Source organism: Nomascus leucogenys, chromosome 10, assembly GCF_006542625.1.
Source record: "Nomascus leucogenys isolate Asia chromosome 10, Asia_NLE_v1, whole genome shotgun sequence".
In the NCBI taxonomy this organism is placed as follows: domain Eukaryota; kingdom Metazoa; phylum Chordata; class Mammalia; order Primates; family Hylobatidae; genus Nomascus; species Nomascus leucogenys.
The window spans coordinates 89,018,866-89,036,451 of NC_044390.1; the positions used below are offsets into that span (position 1 = coordinate 89,018,866).

At 52.0% G+C, this 17,586-nt stretch overlaps 2 protein-coding genes across 4 annotated transcripts in view; one reads left to right on the forward strand and one right to left on the reverse strand.

The window, feature by feature from the left end:
- SETD1B (SET domain containing 1B, histone lysine methyltransferase) overlaps window positions 1–7,173 on the forward strand; it is a 29,209-nt gene extending 22,036 nt beyond the window's left edge. For both annotated transcript variants that reach the window (XM_030821537.1, XM_030821536.1), the window contains exons 14-17: window positions 2,063–2,194; window positions 2,284–2,403; window positions 2,482–2,619; window positions 4,578–7,173. In XM_030821537.1, the coding sequence (XP_030677397.1) occupies window positions 2,063–2,194; window positions 2,284–2,403; window positions 2,482–2,619; window positions 4,578–4,751 (564 nt within the window). In that variant the 3' untranslated portion in view covers window positions 4,752–7,173. The remainder of the gene's footprint in view (window positions 1–2,062; window positions 2,195–2,283; window positions 2,404–2,481; window positions 2,620–4,577) is intronic.
- A 2,559-nt stretch (window positions 7,174–9,732) lies between these two features.
- The window catches only part of HPD (4-hydroxyphenylpyruvate dioxygenase), a 49,847-nt gene continuing 41,993 nt past the window's right edge, over window positions 9,733–17,586 (reverse strand). For both annotated transcript variants that reach the window (XM_030821539.1, XM_030821538.1), the window contains 5 exons: window positions 15,907–16,069; window positions 15,717–15,788; window positions 13,959–14,081; window positions 10,143–10,259; window positions 9,733–10,049 (listed from right to left, as the gene is read on the reverse strand). In XM_030821539.1, coding sequence (XP_030677399.1) covers window positions 9,939–10,049; window positions 10,143–10,259; window positions 13,959–14,081; window positions 15,717–15,788; window positions 15,907–16,069 — 586 coding nt within the window. In that variant the 3' untranslated portion in view covers window positions 9,733–9,938. The remainder of the gene's footprint in view (window positions 10,050–10,142; window positions 10,260–13,958; window positions 14,082–15,716; window positions 15,789–15,906; window positions 16,070–17,586) is intronic.

Below are 17,586 nucleotides of genomic sequence, written 5' to 3' on the forward strand. Positions count from 1 at the left end.
CAGAGGGGCTGGCACATAGGGTGCAAGTGGAAGGGGCAGAGGTGGGTGGGCAGGGCCTAGGAGAAGGAGGGAATCTGCCTTAGTCCCATGGGCCCTGGGGCACCTTCCAAGGATTTAATCAGGGATGTGATGGAGCTGTATTTCCACAAGGTTCATTCATTTTTTGTTTGTTTTTTGTTTGGCTTTTTGTTTGTTTTGTTTTTTTTGGGACAAAGCCTTGCTCTGTCACACAGGCTGGAGTGCAGTGGCACGATCTCAGCTCACTGCAGCCTCTGCCTCCTGGGTTCAAGTGATTCTCCTGCCTCAGCCTCCCAAGCAGCTGGGATTACAGGTGCCCACCACTGTGCCCGGCTAATTTTTTATATTTTTAGTAGAGATGGGATTTCGCCATGTTGACCAGGTTGGTCTCGAACTCCTGACCTCAAGTAATTCGCCTGCCTTGGTCTCCCAAACTGCTGGGATTATAAGCATGAGCCACACTGCACAGCCTCATTCATTCTTTTTTAATCCAGCAAATATCTATTGAGTACATGCTGTGTACCAGGCACTGTTCTGGGTCTATAGCAGTGAACAAAACTGAATCCTTTTCCTCATGGAATTTAATTATTTATTTTTATTTTTAAGTTAAAAAAAATTGAGATGGGGTCTCTCACTGTGTAGCCCAGGCTGATCTGGAACTCCTGGGCTCAAGCGATCCTCCCACCTCAGCCTCCCAAAGTGCTGGGATTATAGGCATGAGCCACGGTACCCGGCTGGAATTTATATTTTAATGGGGCCTCGTGAGAAATAATCAAGTGAAGAAAGAAGCACATAATTCCAGGCAGGGAAAACGCGATTCAGAAAACAGGAGAGGGGTTAGGGATTACCAAGTCAAATGGGAGTCAGAGAGGGTCAGACCCAAGCGAAGTGCGGCATGGCGCCATGCGGATGCCAGAGAGACCACAGAGAAGTGAAAAAGTGACTTCCATAAAAAGTTAAAACCGGAGAGGGGCTCACTGACCCTAGCAGGCCTCCCTAGGGCAGCAGCAGTGCAAAGGCCCTGAGGCAGCGGGGAACTCCATGGTATGAGGAAGGGAGGGGAGAGGCCACTTGTGGGAGACACAGCACAGGCCACCAGGGTCGGGGGGGACTGTGATGGTGAGTGACCTGTCTCCTGGGGTGACAGGCAGCAGAGGGAGGTTGTGACAGGAGCTGGTGCAGGGGTCCTGAGGGCAGACTGTGTTCGGGTTGCTGCAGTTTCCAGACCGGACGTGCGGACGTGCTGGACTTAGCTGGGCCGTGAGGAGAGGTGGATGCCTGTGGAAGAATATGAGGAAGTGGGATGCACAGGACCAGGGCTGGCCTGGGTACAGGAGACAGGGATGGGCGGGGGGTGACAGCCCAGGGTTTGGCTGGGGTTGGGGGTGCTGGGAAGCTGGACACCAGGCCTGAGATGGGGAGGCCGATATGCTATCACCACGAGGCAGCTTGAGTTCTGCAGGTTCTGAAAACACCCAGGCAGAGAGGTCTTGGTGAGCACATGGGTATGGCGGAGCTTAGGATGGGGATCTCCGGCCCGGAGACCTAAGTGTAGGTATCGCCAGGAGAGAAGTGGTGACTGAAGGTCACAGCAGGGTGACCTCACCTAGGAGGGCACATGGGGCAGAGGCCTGGGATGCTCCAAAGGTTAATGGCTGGGGCAGAGGCCCAGGGAGGCCAAGAGCAGGACGTGACACAAGGGTTTCGGAAGGATCCCTGAGTTCGAACGCTTGGGGGGTCAGAGGGGTCTGGGTGAGAGCCAAGGAGGGGGGTCAGGGTAGACAAAACTATCGGCTGAAATGGGGAAAAGACAGCGCCAGGCAAGAGTGAGTCTCGTCGTTTTGAAGATAGAAGGAGCTTGAGCACGCTTAGATACTGATGGGATGGAGGAGGCAGGGAAGCGGTGACAGTTAGGGACAGACAGGTATGGAGAAGCCCAGAGCAAGGAGCCCAGGACACTGGGGATGACAGAGATCCAGAGCCTAGGGTGGGACTGCCGAGGACGTGGCCAGCCCCGCTGAGCCCCGCACACTGTCCACTGCAGGGCATGAGCATCCCAGCACAGCCCCACGCCTCCACGCGGGCAGGCTCGGAGCGGCGTTCGGAGCAGCGCCGCCTGCTGTCCTCCTTCACTGGCAGCTGTGACAGCGACCTGCTCAAGTTCAACCAGCTCAAGGTGAGGCCAGGCTTCACCCAGATCGCCGCGGTGGCAACAGGACCTGAGACCGGGGCTGGCTCACCTCTCCCCCCTCTTCCCTCCCGCAGTTCCGGAAGAAAAAGCTCAAGTTCTGCAAGAGCCACATTCACGACTGGGGCTTGTTCGCCATGGAGCCCATCGCGGCTGACGAGATGGTCATCGAGTACGTGGGCCAGAATATCCGTCAGGTAGGCACTGCCCAGCAGGATGGGCACGGGGGTGGGCATGGGGCCGGCCCAGCCAGACTGACACCCTTTTGTGGACAGGTGATCGCAGACATGCGGGAGAAGCGTTACGAGGACGAGGGCATCGGGAGCAGCTACATGTTCCGGGTGGACCATGACACCATCATCGATGCCACCAAGTGCGGCAACTTCGCGCGCTTCATCAACCACAGCTGCAACGTGAGTGCCCAGCAGGGGGTGGCCCCTGGCCCCGCTTCTGTGCCAGGAGGGCCTGGAAGCCCCAGCACGGGAATCAGTTCTGCCTCCTTCCCAAGCTCAGGTCAGCCAAGGGTTATAGGGAGAGGAGGACATGTGAGGTCTTTTACCAGGAGCTCTACTCCTCTGAGCTTCAGTTTCTCATCTGTCAAATGGGCATAGTGAGACTTCTGTGGCATGTAGAGGACTCAAAAGAAGTGGTTGGTTCAGTTCATTGGTAATTACGGAGTTATTTCTCTGTGTTAGCCTTTTCTCTGTGCCTTCATTGGTCAGGCTCAGTCCTGCTCAGGCTGAGCTGTCCACTAGAACTTTCTGCAAGGGGGAGGTGCACTGCGTGCATTTGTGCTGTGGGTTAGCCACATGTGTGGTGTTGAGCACTGGAAATGTGCCCAGTGCATCTGGGGACCTGAGTTTTCAATTTCATTTCATTTCGATGAATTTAAACTTAATTAGCTTGTGACGACCGTAATGGGTGGTGCAGGCCTAGAGGGGAGGGACACTGGTAACAGGGATTTGAGTGCTGAAGGATGAGCACAGAAAGCTGTGAGCAGGAGGCAGGCATGTTCCGGGGTGGATGCCCCTGACTTTGGGTTCAAGTCCTGGCATCGCAGCTTAGTGATTTACTTAATGTCTCTGTGCCTCAGTTCCGTTGTCTGTAAAACAGAGACAATAACAGTCCCTCCTTGTAGGTTGTTGGGAGGGCCACATAGGTGGCTCACTGCACGTGGGCCCTTTGAGTGCTGGCCAGGCCAGTCCTTAGTGCCTGCTGGCTCTCTTGGTTGTGACTTGATCCTTGCCTGGGTGGTAGGGACTTTCCTGTGAATATCCGGGGAGATCTGAGGGGTGAGAGGGAATTGACCAGGGGATGCGGTGCTGGGGCAAGGGGAACTGGGGCAGTGGGGAGAACACCTGTTTGAGAGATAGCAAGGGAGGCAGTGGGCATGGGGTAGGGTAAGAGGACGGCGTGGGCAGGGCTGAGGGTGGCCAAGCTGAGGAACTAAGTTTCTCTGAGAGCCAAGGTCGCTGGAAGGTTAGAGCCATCAGGTGACAGGTTCTGCTATCCCTTTGGAAACACTTCCCTAGCTGCTGGGGCAGGAGTGGATTTTTCAGGGGTGAGAGTGGCAGAAGGGGCTGTAGCAGGCGGGTGAGCCGTGATAGGGGCCTGAGTGTGGCTGGTGGCCCCAGAAGTGGAGAGCAGTAGATACAACCAAGAGGTCCTTCGGGGACTGAACTCACCGGCCCTGGTTGGGACCAGATCTGGACTGAAGGAGGCAGGGAGGCAGATGCTCTGGGGCCTGGGTGCATGGTGCAGTGGCTGCCCAGAGCAGGAGCAGATCATGCTTTAGGTGTGAGCTAAGTCAAAGATGGTCCCAGGGCTGCCACTGGCAGACAGCAGGTAGTTGCATTTATGGGCTTGGAGGCCTTTACCTTTTCTGTAAAGGGCCAGATAATAAATATTTTTGGCTTGGTGGCTCAGATGATCTCTATGGCAACTATTGAACTTGGCTATTGTAACAAAAGCAGCCACAAATTATATGCAAATGCATGGGAGAATGGATATGGCTATGTGCCAGTAAAACTTTATTTACAAAAACAGGCAGCTAGGGGCTATAGTTTGCTGACCCTTTGTCTAGAGCTCGGAAGTGAGACCTGAGCTAAAAATAGACATACATTTGGGAGGCACTTGCACTATGAATGGAAATGAAAGGCCTGGGAAATAATTTTTATCATCATTACTTAATATCAGAGGCAAGGGGTCACCCCGGGGGTGCGGGGAGCCAAGGTCCAGAGCAGAGCAGTGGGCTGGGGGTCACGTGGCAATGTCAGGCTTTAAGCACAGGCCTGGTTGGGTTTGAGGGGTCTGCAGTGGTGGGGGACCCTGGGGGGCCGGGGGCTCACTCTCCACCCCACCTTGCCTGCAGCCCAACTGCTATGCCAAGGTGATCACGGTGGAGTCTCAGAAGAAGATAGTCATCTACTCGAAGCAGCACATCAACGTCAATGAAGAGATTACCTATGACTATAAGTTCCCCATCGAGGACGTCAAGATCCCCTGCCTCTGTGGCTCCGAGAACTGCCGGGGGACCCTCAACTAGGCCCCGGCACCAGACTCGAAGGATGTCAGCCGTAGCCCTGGGACTCCCGAGCGTGGAGCCCCTGGCCCCGGGGCCCGGCCCCCCCGCCCGCCCCCATTTCAGGTGCTGTCCTCTACCCAGCGGCCATTCAGGGCCTGGCGCCCCACACTACCCCCTGGAGCCCCTGGCTCCGGCCCCTCCGCGGGAAAGGGCTTCTCTGTCGTTCAGCCCACGTCTCTCTCATTTTTACAAACGCCCCTTTCAGGATTTCTGTTTAACTCTAGCATCAGCTTTTCTCTCTCTGTCTCTCCTCCCCTCTCTCTCTTCTCTGTCTCTTCTCTCTCCCACCGTCACCCTCGGCCTCTTCCTGTGAATGCTGCTACGTTGTTTTGTCTTCTCTATTTTTTTCCTCGTTGTGAGAAAAGACATTTAACCGTTGAAATGTGAAGGTGGAATCAGAGAGGGGCCCCGCGGGGGGTCTGCAGAGGCCTCAGTGTGGCTGTGCGTGGCCCGTGTCCTGGAAGCCACCCGGGCCTGGACGCAGGGCCAGGTGCTGTGGGAAGGATGGAGGCCCCCACGGTCTTGACCTCAGAACACTATGCCCTGAAAGCCCCCCTCACTGCCCATGGGCACAGTGAGGAGACCCCACACCTTCCCCCACCCGAGCCCCAGCCTGTTCCTTCCCCAGAGGCCTGGGGCACCACTGACCCGGTAGACCCTGGTGGGGCTAAGCTGTCCCAGGCAGGGGCCTCCACTCTGGGCTTTCCCTGCCACCTCACACCCCAGCACCCCCTAAACCTTGGGTTCGATGTTTACTTTCTCATTCGGATGCCAGCAATGAGGGAGCCTCTCGGAGGCCCCAGTGCAGGTGAGGGGCGCTGAGAACACGGGCGGCCACTCCCTTCTGCCCTTGCCTTCACCCTGGGTGGGAGGGGGCTCCCAAGGGCAGGCGGGTCCCCCAGTCCCGCCATTACGGGTTGTCAGACCATCTGCGTGTGGCATTTTTTGGCTTATAAGCTTCACCCACTCACCCCCAACCCACACCCCACATCCCCCTGCCGGCAGCCCCTCACCCCAAGAAGGCCAGACATATTTATTTTGGGAGGGAGCAGATTACTTCTCCCAGAGAAAGGAAAATCTTGGAAAAGATTTTAAAACTCAGATCTAAGTCTTTGACAGTTTTTTTTTTTTTCCTTTTGACCCCCTTCCCATCCTCTTCAGAATTTATTCCCGTGGCTTTTTTTTCTCTTGTGCGTGTATAAAATCAAAACGAAGGGGAAAAGGTTTTTGAAGTTCAGAACCAACTTCTGTATATAGAGGCTGCCGCAAAGGACTTTCTCTTGGGAACATTGTTTCTTGTAGAAACATGCGGGAAGACGTTTTTTGCTCATTTCTTTGTACTTCCAAAAAAAAAGACAAAAGCAAGTCCCCCCGTACCCCAGAAAGCAGAGGAGGCGTGTAAATAATTTCTGGAAAGTGACTGTCGTGACCTGGAGTCCTCATCAAGACGAGCGTGCTCCATGAGGGAGCTGCTCACACCCTGCGGACGGACGCAGGCGGCCGACGCCTCTGGTATCTCAGCTTGTGTCAAGCTTGTTATCATGTAAATTCTGTACAAAGAATTGTTATTTTTCTCTTTTTTGTCGTTGGTGGTTTTGTTGTGTGTTTTGTTTTGTTTTGTTTTGTTTTTTAATTCCTTTCCCCCAGGCCCTCTGTATTTGAGACTGTGCCCGCCGGTTTCAAGATCAAGGAAATCGGTGGCAACAAGACACAGATGGGGTACCTGGGCACAGCGGCGAACTTCTCTTCCGTTTGCGGTTTTTTGCCTAATTGTGCAACTGAGGAAATAATTTATTTTTCACATGAGGAAATGTGTAGCTTGTAGAGACGGCTGATTCAAGTTACATGTACAGCCTCCAAGGGGCTGTCTCCATTCTGTCCCCCTCCCATAAAAGAAGTGGGGGGATTCGAGAAGACCAGGGAAGGGACCCTTGCCTCGCCCCTCTGCCTGGCCTCACCTCGCCCCCAGCCATCGTGCCCAGTGTTAACCTCGGCTGGCCTTCATTAAGGGAACTTAGACCTCCCTCTCCCCAGGAGCCCCAGCCCCAGAGTGGTTTGCAATAATCAAGATATGTGTTGAGTCATTTTTCTTTCAACTCCCTCATTTTTCATTGAACAAATCTCTGCTTTTCAAGAGTTGGGAGTTTCTGCTATTTTTTGTTTTCTCTCCCTCCCCCTGCAAAGAAGAGAACCAATAAGTTGTAGGGATGTTTGTGCGTGTAGACTCCATCATCCACATGTAACTTGTTTTGAAGAGAAGTGTTTCCGTTGTGTGTCTTGATGTAAATATTTGTTCATATTTTTGTGAATTCAATACTATGTACCATTGTATTATAGTAACTTTTATAAAGCAAACCATAAATATACTGACTTTTCTTACAGATACGCCATCTCTCTTGCTCTCCTCTCTCCTCTCCTCTTTATTCTTTCTTTCTGTTGGGAGCACATCCTGCTTCCGTGGAGGGTGGAGTGGTCCACTCAGACACTCAGATCAGCAGGGGTTTTTTTGTTTGTTTTTGAGACAGGGTCTCACTCTTGTCACCTCAGGCTGGAGTGCAGTGGTGCAATCATGGCTCACTGCAGCGTTGACTTCCTGGGCTCAAGCGATCCTCCCACCTCAGCCTCCTGAGTAGCTGGGACTACAGGAGCACACCACCATGCCCAGCTAATTTTTAAGAAATTTTTCTGTAGAGACGGGGTCTCCCTATGTTGCCCAGGCTGGTCTCAAACTCCTGGGCTCAAGCAATCCTCCCACCTCAGCCTCCCAAAGTAGTGGGATTACAGATGTGAGCCACCGTGCCCAGCCTGAACTTGTAGGTGGGTTTTGTGAACTGGGCCAAATTATAGTCACCACTAGACCTTCCACAGCTTTTAAGTGTGATTTCTTAGATTTTTTTCTTAAAACCTCAGGTTTCTGACTCATGAGGTCTGCAATGAAGGAAATAAGATCAGGTATCCTTTTACTATCACTAGAAGAACGTAGGTGGTTCCTCAGAAATGTTTAACACTTAAGGAGATGCCCCCCTGGTCTGCATTTGAGGGAGGAAAAAGGGCTGATAAAATAGTACAAGTTGAGAAGAATTAAATCTATCCTGTATTCATGGCATTTCAGAGATGCTGTGCCCTAGTCAGTCTCAGCTCTGCTTGACCCAGTAGATGGGCGATAAGGGGCTTATAGTTGGCGTCCACAGTAAATGTCTCCAAGAAGACGTAAAACCTTAGCAAAAAGCAATATGCCTGAAAAGACGCTGTACCTCACTTCTTACTGGATAAATGTGAATTATCCCATGATACCGTTTCCCCCTGTCAGGTTGGCAAATATTAGAAGGCGGAGGAAACCCAATTTGAGGGAGCAGGAGGCAGGGGGACTCTCGTGCATCATTAGTGGAAGCCAAAAATCGCTGCAACCTTTAGGAGGAAAAATACCTATTAGCAATCATTATTTAAAACGCACATGGCTGGCGCGGTGGCTCACGCCTGTGATCCCAGCACTTTGGGAGGCCTAGGAGGGCAGATCACCTGAGGTCAGGAGTTCGAGCCAGCCTAGCCAACATGGTAAAACCCCATCTCTACTAAAAATACAAAAAAATCAGCCGAGTGTGGTGGTGCACGCCTGTAATCCCAGCTACTTGGGAGGCTGAGGTGGGAGAATCGCTTGAACCCAGAAGGTGGAGGTTGCAGGGAGCCGAGATCATGCCACCGCACTCCATCCTGGGCAACAGAGTGAGACCCCATCAAAATAAAATGATCAAATGCACACAAAAGTCTTGGCTCCATTGTTCCACTGTGAGGAATTGAGCCTGACAGATACAGTGGGCAACAACATGAAGAGGAGTGTTCTTCGCAGCCTCATTTGTGGTATCAACGAAACGAAGGGAGGGTAAATTGTCCGTTCACGGTGGGCTGCTTTTAGGAATTGTGCATCCAGACAGGTGGACGCTCCCGTAAGTGGATTCATGGGAATAGAGGGCTGAGGTCCGGGCTGAGCCAGGAAAGAGAAGGAAGTGTCTGGCCGTTAATTCAATCAACCAATATTTATTGAGCACTTCATATGTGCCAAGTACTCCTCTAGGTTCTGGGGATAGGAATGAAGGAAACATACTGTTCTCGAGGGCGAGCCAGACAAATGTGAAAAGTAAATGCTATAGGAAGGAGAAGAAAGCTAAGAGAAGGGGGTGTAGTTGAAGGAATATACAATTTTACCTTTATTATTTATTTTAGAGACAAAGTCTAGTTCTGTCATCCAGGCTGGAGTGCAGTGGCATGATCATAGCTCACTGCAGCCTCGATCTGCTGAGCTCAATGATCCCCCCACTTCAACCTCCTAAGTATCAGCGACCATAGGCACACTTTACCATGCCAGCTAATTTTAAAAATTTCTTTTCTTTTCTTTTTTTTCTTGAGACAGAGTTTTGCTCTTGTTGCCCAAGCTAGAGTGCAATGGCACAATCTCGGCTAACTGCAACCTCCACCTACCGAGTTCAAGCGATTCTCCCGCCTCAGCCTCCCGAGTAGGGATTACAGGGATTGCTAGGATTACAGGCATGTGCCACTAAGCCCAGCTACTTTTGTATTTTTAGTAGAGATGGGATTTCTCCATGTTGAGCATGCTGGTCTCGAACTCCTGACCTCAGGGGATCTGCCCTCCTCGGCCTCCCAAAGTGCTGGGATTATAGGTGTGAGCCACCACGCCCGGCTCATCGCTTGCTGCATTGTCTGAATCGCGTTTATCTCTCCACAAAAGCAGTGTCATCCGTCTTTCCTTCCGGAGTGCAAGTCCCCTTCCTTCCCTGGTTCCAGAATTCACCTCTCCGCGTCGTCCCGCTTGGCAAAGTGCTGGCACGCGCGGCTCCTCGGTCCCGCGGCGCTGGCGGCCGCCCCCCTACCCCTGGCTGCCATGAGGCACTACTGCCTTACGCGCAACACAAACACAGACACCGCATTGGACCAGGGCACGCTTTAATCTGGAGGGCTGGAGCAGAGGGCGGCCCCGCCGAGGGGCGTGGTCAGGGTGGGCGGAGCCTTGGGGGCAAAGTCCGCTTGTGGGCGGGACCCAAGGGGAGCAGCCAGTAGGGAAGTTGGGCGAGTTCCAGAATCAGGGGGGCGTGGCTGTGGGTGGGCGGGGGCCTCCGTGGGGGTGGGCGGGGCTTACATGCCAGGCACCACCCCACTGGTCTCCATGTTGGTGAGGTTGCCCCGCAGGTTCTGCTCCTCCTCGAAAGCCTTGAACAGTGAGTTGAAGTTGCCGGCTCCAAAACCCTGTGGCGGGAAAGAGCGGAGATGAGCCAAGGACCCAGAAAACCGAGTGTGCTATCTGCCTGTCCCCTCGGGCCTGCCGGGGACAAGCAGTACCTGGTGGTTGTGGCGCTGGATGACTTCCAGGAAGAGCGTGGGCCGGTCCTGCACCGGTTTGGTGAAGATCTGCAGGAGGTAGCCTTTCTCGTCGTAGTCCACCAGGATTTTCAGCTCCTAGGCGGGAGACAGGGGGCTCTGCTAGGGGAGGCTGGCCTGCGCTGTATCCTGGCACGGTGAGATCCTTGGAAAGTCCACAGGGGCTCCTGCACCCCAAAAGTCTGGAAATGACCTCTTTTTCTGGCAGTTCCAGCCACCTCCAAATATATCCCCTAACTGTCCTATTACCATCCCCCTACTACAGTTCCTAAGGCACAATTCAAGACTGCTGCCTGCTTCTAATCTTGTATCCTTACAATCCATCCTCCCCGCAGACATTATCAGGACCCTTTTTTTTTTTTCTTTTTTGAGACTGAGCCTTGCTCTGTTACCCAGGCTGGAGTGCGGCGGCGCAATCTCGGCTCACTGAAACCTCTGCCTCCCGGGTTCAAGCGATTCTCCTGTCTCAGCCTCCCGAGTAGCTGGGACTACAGGCGCAGGCTACCATGCCCAGCTAATTTTTGTATTTTTAGTAAGATGGGGTTTCACCATATTGGTCAGGCTGGTCTCGAACTCCTGACCTCAGGTGATCCACCCACCTCGACCTCCCAAAGTGTTGGGATTACAGGAGTAAGCCACCATGACTTGCTGCAGGATCTTTTAAAAATCGGATCATGTCATTCCCCTGTTTAAAATCCTCCAGTGGAAATCGGAACCCTCATGTACTGCTGGTGGGACTGTAAAATGGTGCAACCACTTTGGAAAACAGTCTGGCAGCTTCTCAAAAAGTTAAACATATAGTGTTGCTTCCTTAAAATACGGATTAAAAAAAAAAAGGGGTGGCCGGGCATGGTGGTTCACGCCTGTAATCACAGCACTTTGGGAGGCTGAGGAGGGTGGATCACCTGAGCTCAGTTCGAGACCAGCCTGGCCAACATGGGGAAACCCAGTCTCTACGAAAAAAAATACAAAAAGTAGGCTGGGCAAGGTGGCTCACTCCTGTAATCCCAGCACTCTGGGAGGCTGAGGCGAGTGAAGCACCCGAGGTCAGGAGTTTGAGACCAGCCTGGCCAACATGGTGAAACTCCATCTCTACTAAAAAAAAAAAAAAAAAAAAATTAGCTGGGCATGGTGGCACACGCCTGTGATCCCAGCTACTCAGGAGGCTGAGGCAGGAGAATCGCTTGAACCCGGGAAGTGGAGGTTGCAGTGAGCCAAGATCAGCCACTGCTCTCCAGCCTGTGCAACAGAGCAAGACTCTGTCTCAAAAAAAAAAAAAAAAAAATTAGCTGGGCTTGGTGGCAGGCGCCTATAATCCCAGCTACTGGGGAGGCTGAGGCAGGAGAATTGCTTGAACCCAGGAGGCTGGAGGCAATGGGCCAAGATCGCACCACTGCACCCCAGCCTGGGAAACAAAGCAAGACTCCATCTCTAAACAAACAAAAGGGAACATGGAATTACCATGTGACCTAGATATATACCTAGATATATCCTAGATATATACCAAAGTGCATTGAAAACACGTCCACACAGAGCCTTGTACACAGATGTTGACAGTAGCATTATGTATAACACCCCAAAAGTGGAAACAACCCAAATATCTATAGAGGAATAGATAAACAATGTGTGTCTATCTATACAACGGGATATTTTTCAGCCACAAAAAGGAACGAAGCACTGACACACACCCCACGCAGATGAACCTTGAGCACATGCTATGGGAAAGAAGCTGCTCACAACAGGCCTATTTCGTGATTCCTTTTTTTTTTTTTTTTTTTTTCCAAGACGGAGTTTCGCTCTGTCGCCCAGGCTGGAGTGCAATGGCGTGATCTCGGCTCACTGCAACCTCCCCCTCCCTGGGTTCAAGCAATTCTCCTGCCTCAGGCTTCCCAGTAGCTGGGATTACAGGCACCTGCTACCATGCCCAGCTAATTTTTGTATTTTTAGTAGAGACAGGGTTTCACCATGTTGGCCAGGCTGGTCTTGAACTCCTGACCTCATGATCCGCCCGCCTCAGCCTCCCAAAGTGCTGGGATTACAGGCATGAGCCACTGCGCCTGGCCTTTGTGATTCCTTTTGATGAAATGTCCAGAATAGGCAAATCTATAGAGACTGAAGGTAGATTAATGGTGCCTAGGGCTGGGGTGGGAGGGGGAAGGGAACAGAGGGGTTGGTAGGTGCTGGCTAAGAGGCTCATGGTTTCTTTTTGGGGTGACAAAAATGTTCTAAAATTGATTTTTTGCCCGGGCTGGAATGCAGTAGCCTGATCATGGCTCACTGCAGCTTTGACCTCCTGGCCTCAAGTGATCCTCTCACCTCAGCCTCCTGAGTAGCTGAGACTACAGGCACGAACCACCACGCCTAGCTAATTTTTTAAAACTGTTTTTTTTTTTAGATACAGGGTCTCTCTATGTTTCTCAGGCTGGTCTTAAACTCCTGGCCTCAAGCAATCCTCTCAGCCTCCCAAAATGCTGGGATTATAGATGTGAGCCACTGTGTCTGGCCTAACTGTTTTTGTTTTTCTTTTAGACAGGGTATCACCCAGGCTGGAGTGCAGTGGCCTGATTATGGCTCACTGTAGCCTCTACCTCCTGGGTTGAAGTGATTCTCCCACCTCAGCCTCCCCAGTAGCTGGGGCCACAGACACAGATCACCACGCACAGCTAATTTTTTTTTCTTTTTGTAGAGGCGGGGGTTTCACCATATTGACCAGGCTGGTCTCAAACACCTGACCTCAAGTGATCCACCTGCCTTGGCCTCCCAAAGTGCTGGGATTACAGGCATGAACCACCATACCTAGTCTAAAATGCATCTTTTTTTTTTTTTGAGACAGAATCTCACTCTGTCGCCCAGGCTGGAATGTGGTGGCACGATCTCGGCTCACTGCAACCTCCGCCTCCCAGGTTCAAGTGATTCTCCTGCCTCAGCCTCCTGAGTAGTTGGGATTACAGGCGTGTGTCACCACGCCCGGCTAATTTCTGTATTTTTAGTAGAGGCAGGGTTTCACCTATTTTTAGTAGACCAGGGTTGGTCAGGCTGGTCTCAAACTCCTGACGTCATGATCCGCCTGCCTCGGCCTCCCAAAGTACTGAGATTACAAGCATGAACCACCATACCCAGTCCTAAAATGGATTTTATGATAGTTGAACAACATAGCAAATACCTAAACATCATAGAAGTGTACACCTTAAAAAAATGACATGTTATGTGACATATGTCAATAACACTGCTAAAACCAAACCAAAAAACCCTCCAGTGGTTTCTGGCCACAAAATAACAAAATCCAGACTCTTGAATAATAGCTCACAAGAGGAACTGGCTCTTGCTTACCTGTCTGACCTAGGTCATCACTCAAACACAACTTCCCATCCACTCTAGCCTATGCTTTCTGTTCCTCAGACGCTCGGGGCATGCTCCTACCTTGGCCCTTGCTGATCCCTCTGCCAGGAATGCCTTTCTTCCTGCTGTTCACATGGCCAGCTCCCGCTCATGATCTAGACTTCACTCAAATGTCACCTCCTCAGAGAGGCCCTCCCTGAGCACTCTGTAAAGTAGCCCCAGGCTGCCTGTTTGAACTTCCTGCACTGACTATCTCTGACAGTGCTTTTATTGTTTGTTTGTCATCTGTCTCCTCCTCCCACATAGACCCTAGAATAAATTTCCCTAGCCAGCAGGGACTTGGTCTGGGCTCCCCTCCGGGCTGAGACAATATTTCTGAAAAGATGGAACGCAGAGCTCATACTCCCCACAAGGCTGCGGATCCTGCCTGGGCCTCACCTCCAGGACATCAATGTTCTCCTTCACCTTGATCTTGGCCGTCTTCAGCTGCTCCCGCAGTTGTCTGTAGTACGTGGAGGGAACAGATAAGAACTCCAAGCCTCTCTCTCTCAAGTGGCGAATCTGTTTCAGAGCAAAGTTGAGGTCAGCCTTCAGCCTCCAAGTTCAACTCCCCTAGCCAGGTGGAGGTGCTGGGCCATCAGGAGGCAGGGTCCCTATCCTAGCTCCCCTCAACTGCCAGGATGCCGTGTGGCCTCTTCCCCTTTCTTCTCTGTCATGGGCCCCGTTACAACAACAACTGCTAGATTTATGGGACACTCACCATGTGCCTGCCTCGAGCACTTTTTGTTTTTTGAGACGGAGTCTCTGTCACTCAGGCTGGAGTGCAGTGGCACGATCTTAGCTCACTTCAGCCTCAACCTCCCCAGGCTCAGCTGATCCTCCTACTTCAGACTTCTGAGTAACTAGAACCACAGGTGTGCACCACCACACCTGGCTAATTTTTTGATTTTTTGTAAAGATGAGGTCTTACTATGTTGCCCACGTTGGTCTCGAACTTCTGAGCCCAAGCAGTCCTCCTGCCTCGGCCTCCCAAAGTGTCTGACCCCCCAATTTAAATGTGCAATGCCCTTCACCCTTGCTGTCCCAATTCCCTGCTTTACTTTCTTCCTGCGTGCTCTCTACCATCTAGCATTTATATTTTACTTATTTTGTTTATTGCTCCACAAGGGCAGAAACTGTTACAGGCATGAGCCACCATGCCCAACCTTAATTTCCTCATTTTAAAAAAACATTTCTTTTTTGAGGTTGCGGGAAGATAGGGCCTCACTCTCTGTTACCCAGGCTGGAGAAAAGTGGCTCAATCATAGCTAACTGCAGCCTTGAAATCTTTGGTTAAATGGAACCTCCTGCTTCAGCCTCCCAAGTAGCTAGGACTACAAGCATGAACCACCAAGCCTGGTTAATTTTGTTTACTTTTTGCAGAGCCAGGGTCCCACTATTTTGCCAGGCTGATCTCTAACTTCTGGGCTCAAATAATCCTTCTGCTTTGGCCTCCCGTGTAGTTGGGACTACAGGCATAAGCCACTGTGCCCAGTCCTAATTTCCATTATTTATTATTATTTTTTTTTCTATAGTGGAATTTCACTCTTGTCGCCCAGGCTGGGGTGCAGTGGTGCGACCTTGGCTCACGGCAACCTCTACCTCCCGAGTTCAAGTGCTTCTCCTGCCTCAGCCTCCTGAGAAGCTGGGACTACAGGTGCCCACAACCAAACCCAGATAATTTTTGTATTTTTAGTAGAGACGGGGTTTCACCGTGTCGGCCAGGCTGGTCTCAAAGTCCCGACCTCAGGTGATCCCCCTGCCTTGGCCTCCCAAAGTGTTGGGATTACAGGCGTGAGCCATGTGTCCGGCCCTAATTTCCTCATTTTTAAGGTGAGGCAACTAAAGTCTAGAGACAGCACTGAATCTCCCAGAGACACAGAGCAAGCCACTGGCAGAACTGGGACCACCACCCAGGCTTCCTGATACCCTGGCGCCTGCTACCTCCAAAGCCCAGGGGTTCTGTGGAGAATGAACTCTCTGGGGTGGGTGGGGCTGTGCCTGCCCATGAGTTGCAAGAAGCAGTGAGGGAGTCCTGTCAGTCTCCCAGCCCAGAGAAGTGGGCCCAGGACTGCCGCCACCCGCCCTCTGGATTTTGCAGAGACCGTCCCTGGCTCTGAATGAGAGAGGTATTCGGACAGGGAAGGGGGTTCTAACCGCTGTGATGATGTCTTCGGTCTTGAGAGCGATGTGCTGGACCCCAGCGCCCCCGTTATAGTCCACATATTCCTGGGGGAGGGAAACAAGGAGACCACTGTCATTTGCCCCGTCACCCACATCTCTGACCCTACAAGAGCCCCCAGACCTCTTTCCTGCTCCCCTCTCCCCCAGCCAGGGGTGGCCTCACCTGGATCTGGGACTTCTTCTTGCCAGGCGCTGGCTCATTGATGGGCATCTTGATGGACTCTTCATAGTTGGCCACCACAATGGATCGCAGAGAGCTATATTCCGTGTGCACCTGCGTGTCATCCACGGACCAGAAGCGGTGGAACTGCAGGTTTTTCAGGTACCTGTAGGGTGGGTGGTGGGACACATCTGCTCTGAGCGCCTCCAGGGACGGCCTCCATCACCCCATTTCCACCTTCCAGAATCTGTCCCTGAGCAGGCTCCAGAAAGGAGATGCCATTGCCATCACACCCATCAGAGATTTAGATCTTTTTGTTGTTGTTGCTCGAGACAGAGTCTCACTCTGTTGCCCAGGCTGGAGTGCAGTGGTGCAATCTCGGCTCACTGCAGCCTCAATCTCCAGGCTCAATTCCTCCTCCTACCTCAGCTTCCCAAGTAGCTGGGACTACAGGTGTGTGCCACCACACCTGGATAATTTTTGGGTATTTTTATTTTTTGTTTTTTGAGACGGAGTTTCGCTTGTCGCCCAGGCTGGAATGCAGTGACGCAATCTCGGCTCGCTGCAGCTGCCACTTCCTGGGTCCAAGCGATTCTCCTGCCTCAGCCTCCCAAGTAGCTGGGATTACAGGCATGCACCACCATGCCCAACTAATTTTTTGTATTTAGTAGAAACAGTGTTTCACTGTGTTGGTCAGGCTGGTCTCGAACTCCTAACTTCAGGTGATCCACCCGCCTCGGCCTCCCAAAGTGCTGGGATTACAGGCATGAGCCACTGCACCCAGCCGTATTTTTTGTAGAGATGGGGTCTTACTATGTTGCCCAGGCTGGTCTTGAACTCCTGGGTTCAAGCCATCCACCTGCCTGGGCCTCCAAAGTGCTAAGATTCCAAATATGGGCCACCATGCCCAGCCTAGATTTGTACCTTTATGATGACACTTTTCCTTCAGGTGGAAGTGTCTTGGAACGAAATACATATAGGACGGCAAGCCTCCCACAGATGGAAGTAAAGTGCTTTGAGAAAAAGGCCCTTGCTTGGAATTTGGACAGGGGGCTCTCTGGGTGGTGGCAACCTTCCTGCAAGCCTCCCTGGACTGCGATGCCCCCAGGGTTCCTCAGAAGGAGGGCCTGTGGGTCACTTTGGGCCTCAAGTCCACTGGTCTCCATGTTGACAGTTTTACAGTGAATAAATGCATCAGTGGCCTCAGGCTAACTCCCACCATCTTGTGCTGTATTTTCCACTTTTATTTTATTTTACTTTATTTTATTATTATTATTATTATTATTTTTTTTTTGAGACAAAGTCTCGCTTTCTCACCCAGGCTGGAGTGCAGTGGCGTAATCTCAGCTCACTGCAGCCTCCGCCTTCCTGGTTCAAGCAATTCTCCTGTCTTAGCTTCTCGAGTAGCTGGGACTCCAGGTACACACTGCCACACCCAGCTAATTCTTTTTTTTTTTTTTTTTGAGACGGAGTCTCGCTCTGTCGCCCAGGCTGGAGTGCAGTGGCACAATCTCGGCTCACTGCAAGCTCCGCCTCCCGGGTTCACGCCATTCTCCTGCCTCAGCCTCCCGAGTAGCTGGGACTACAGGTGCCTGCCACCACGACCGGCTAATTTTTTGTATTTTTAGTAGAGACGGGGGTTTCATCGTTTTAGCCAGGATGGTCTTGATCTCCTGACCTCGT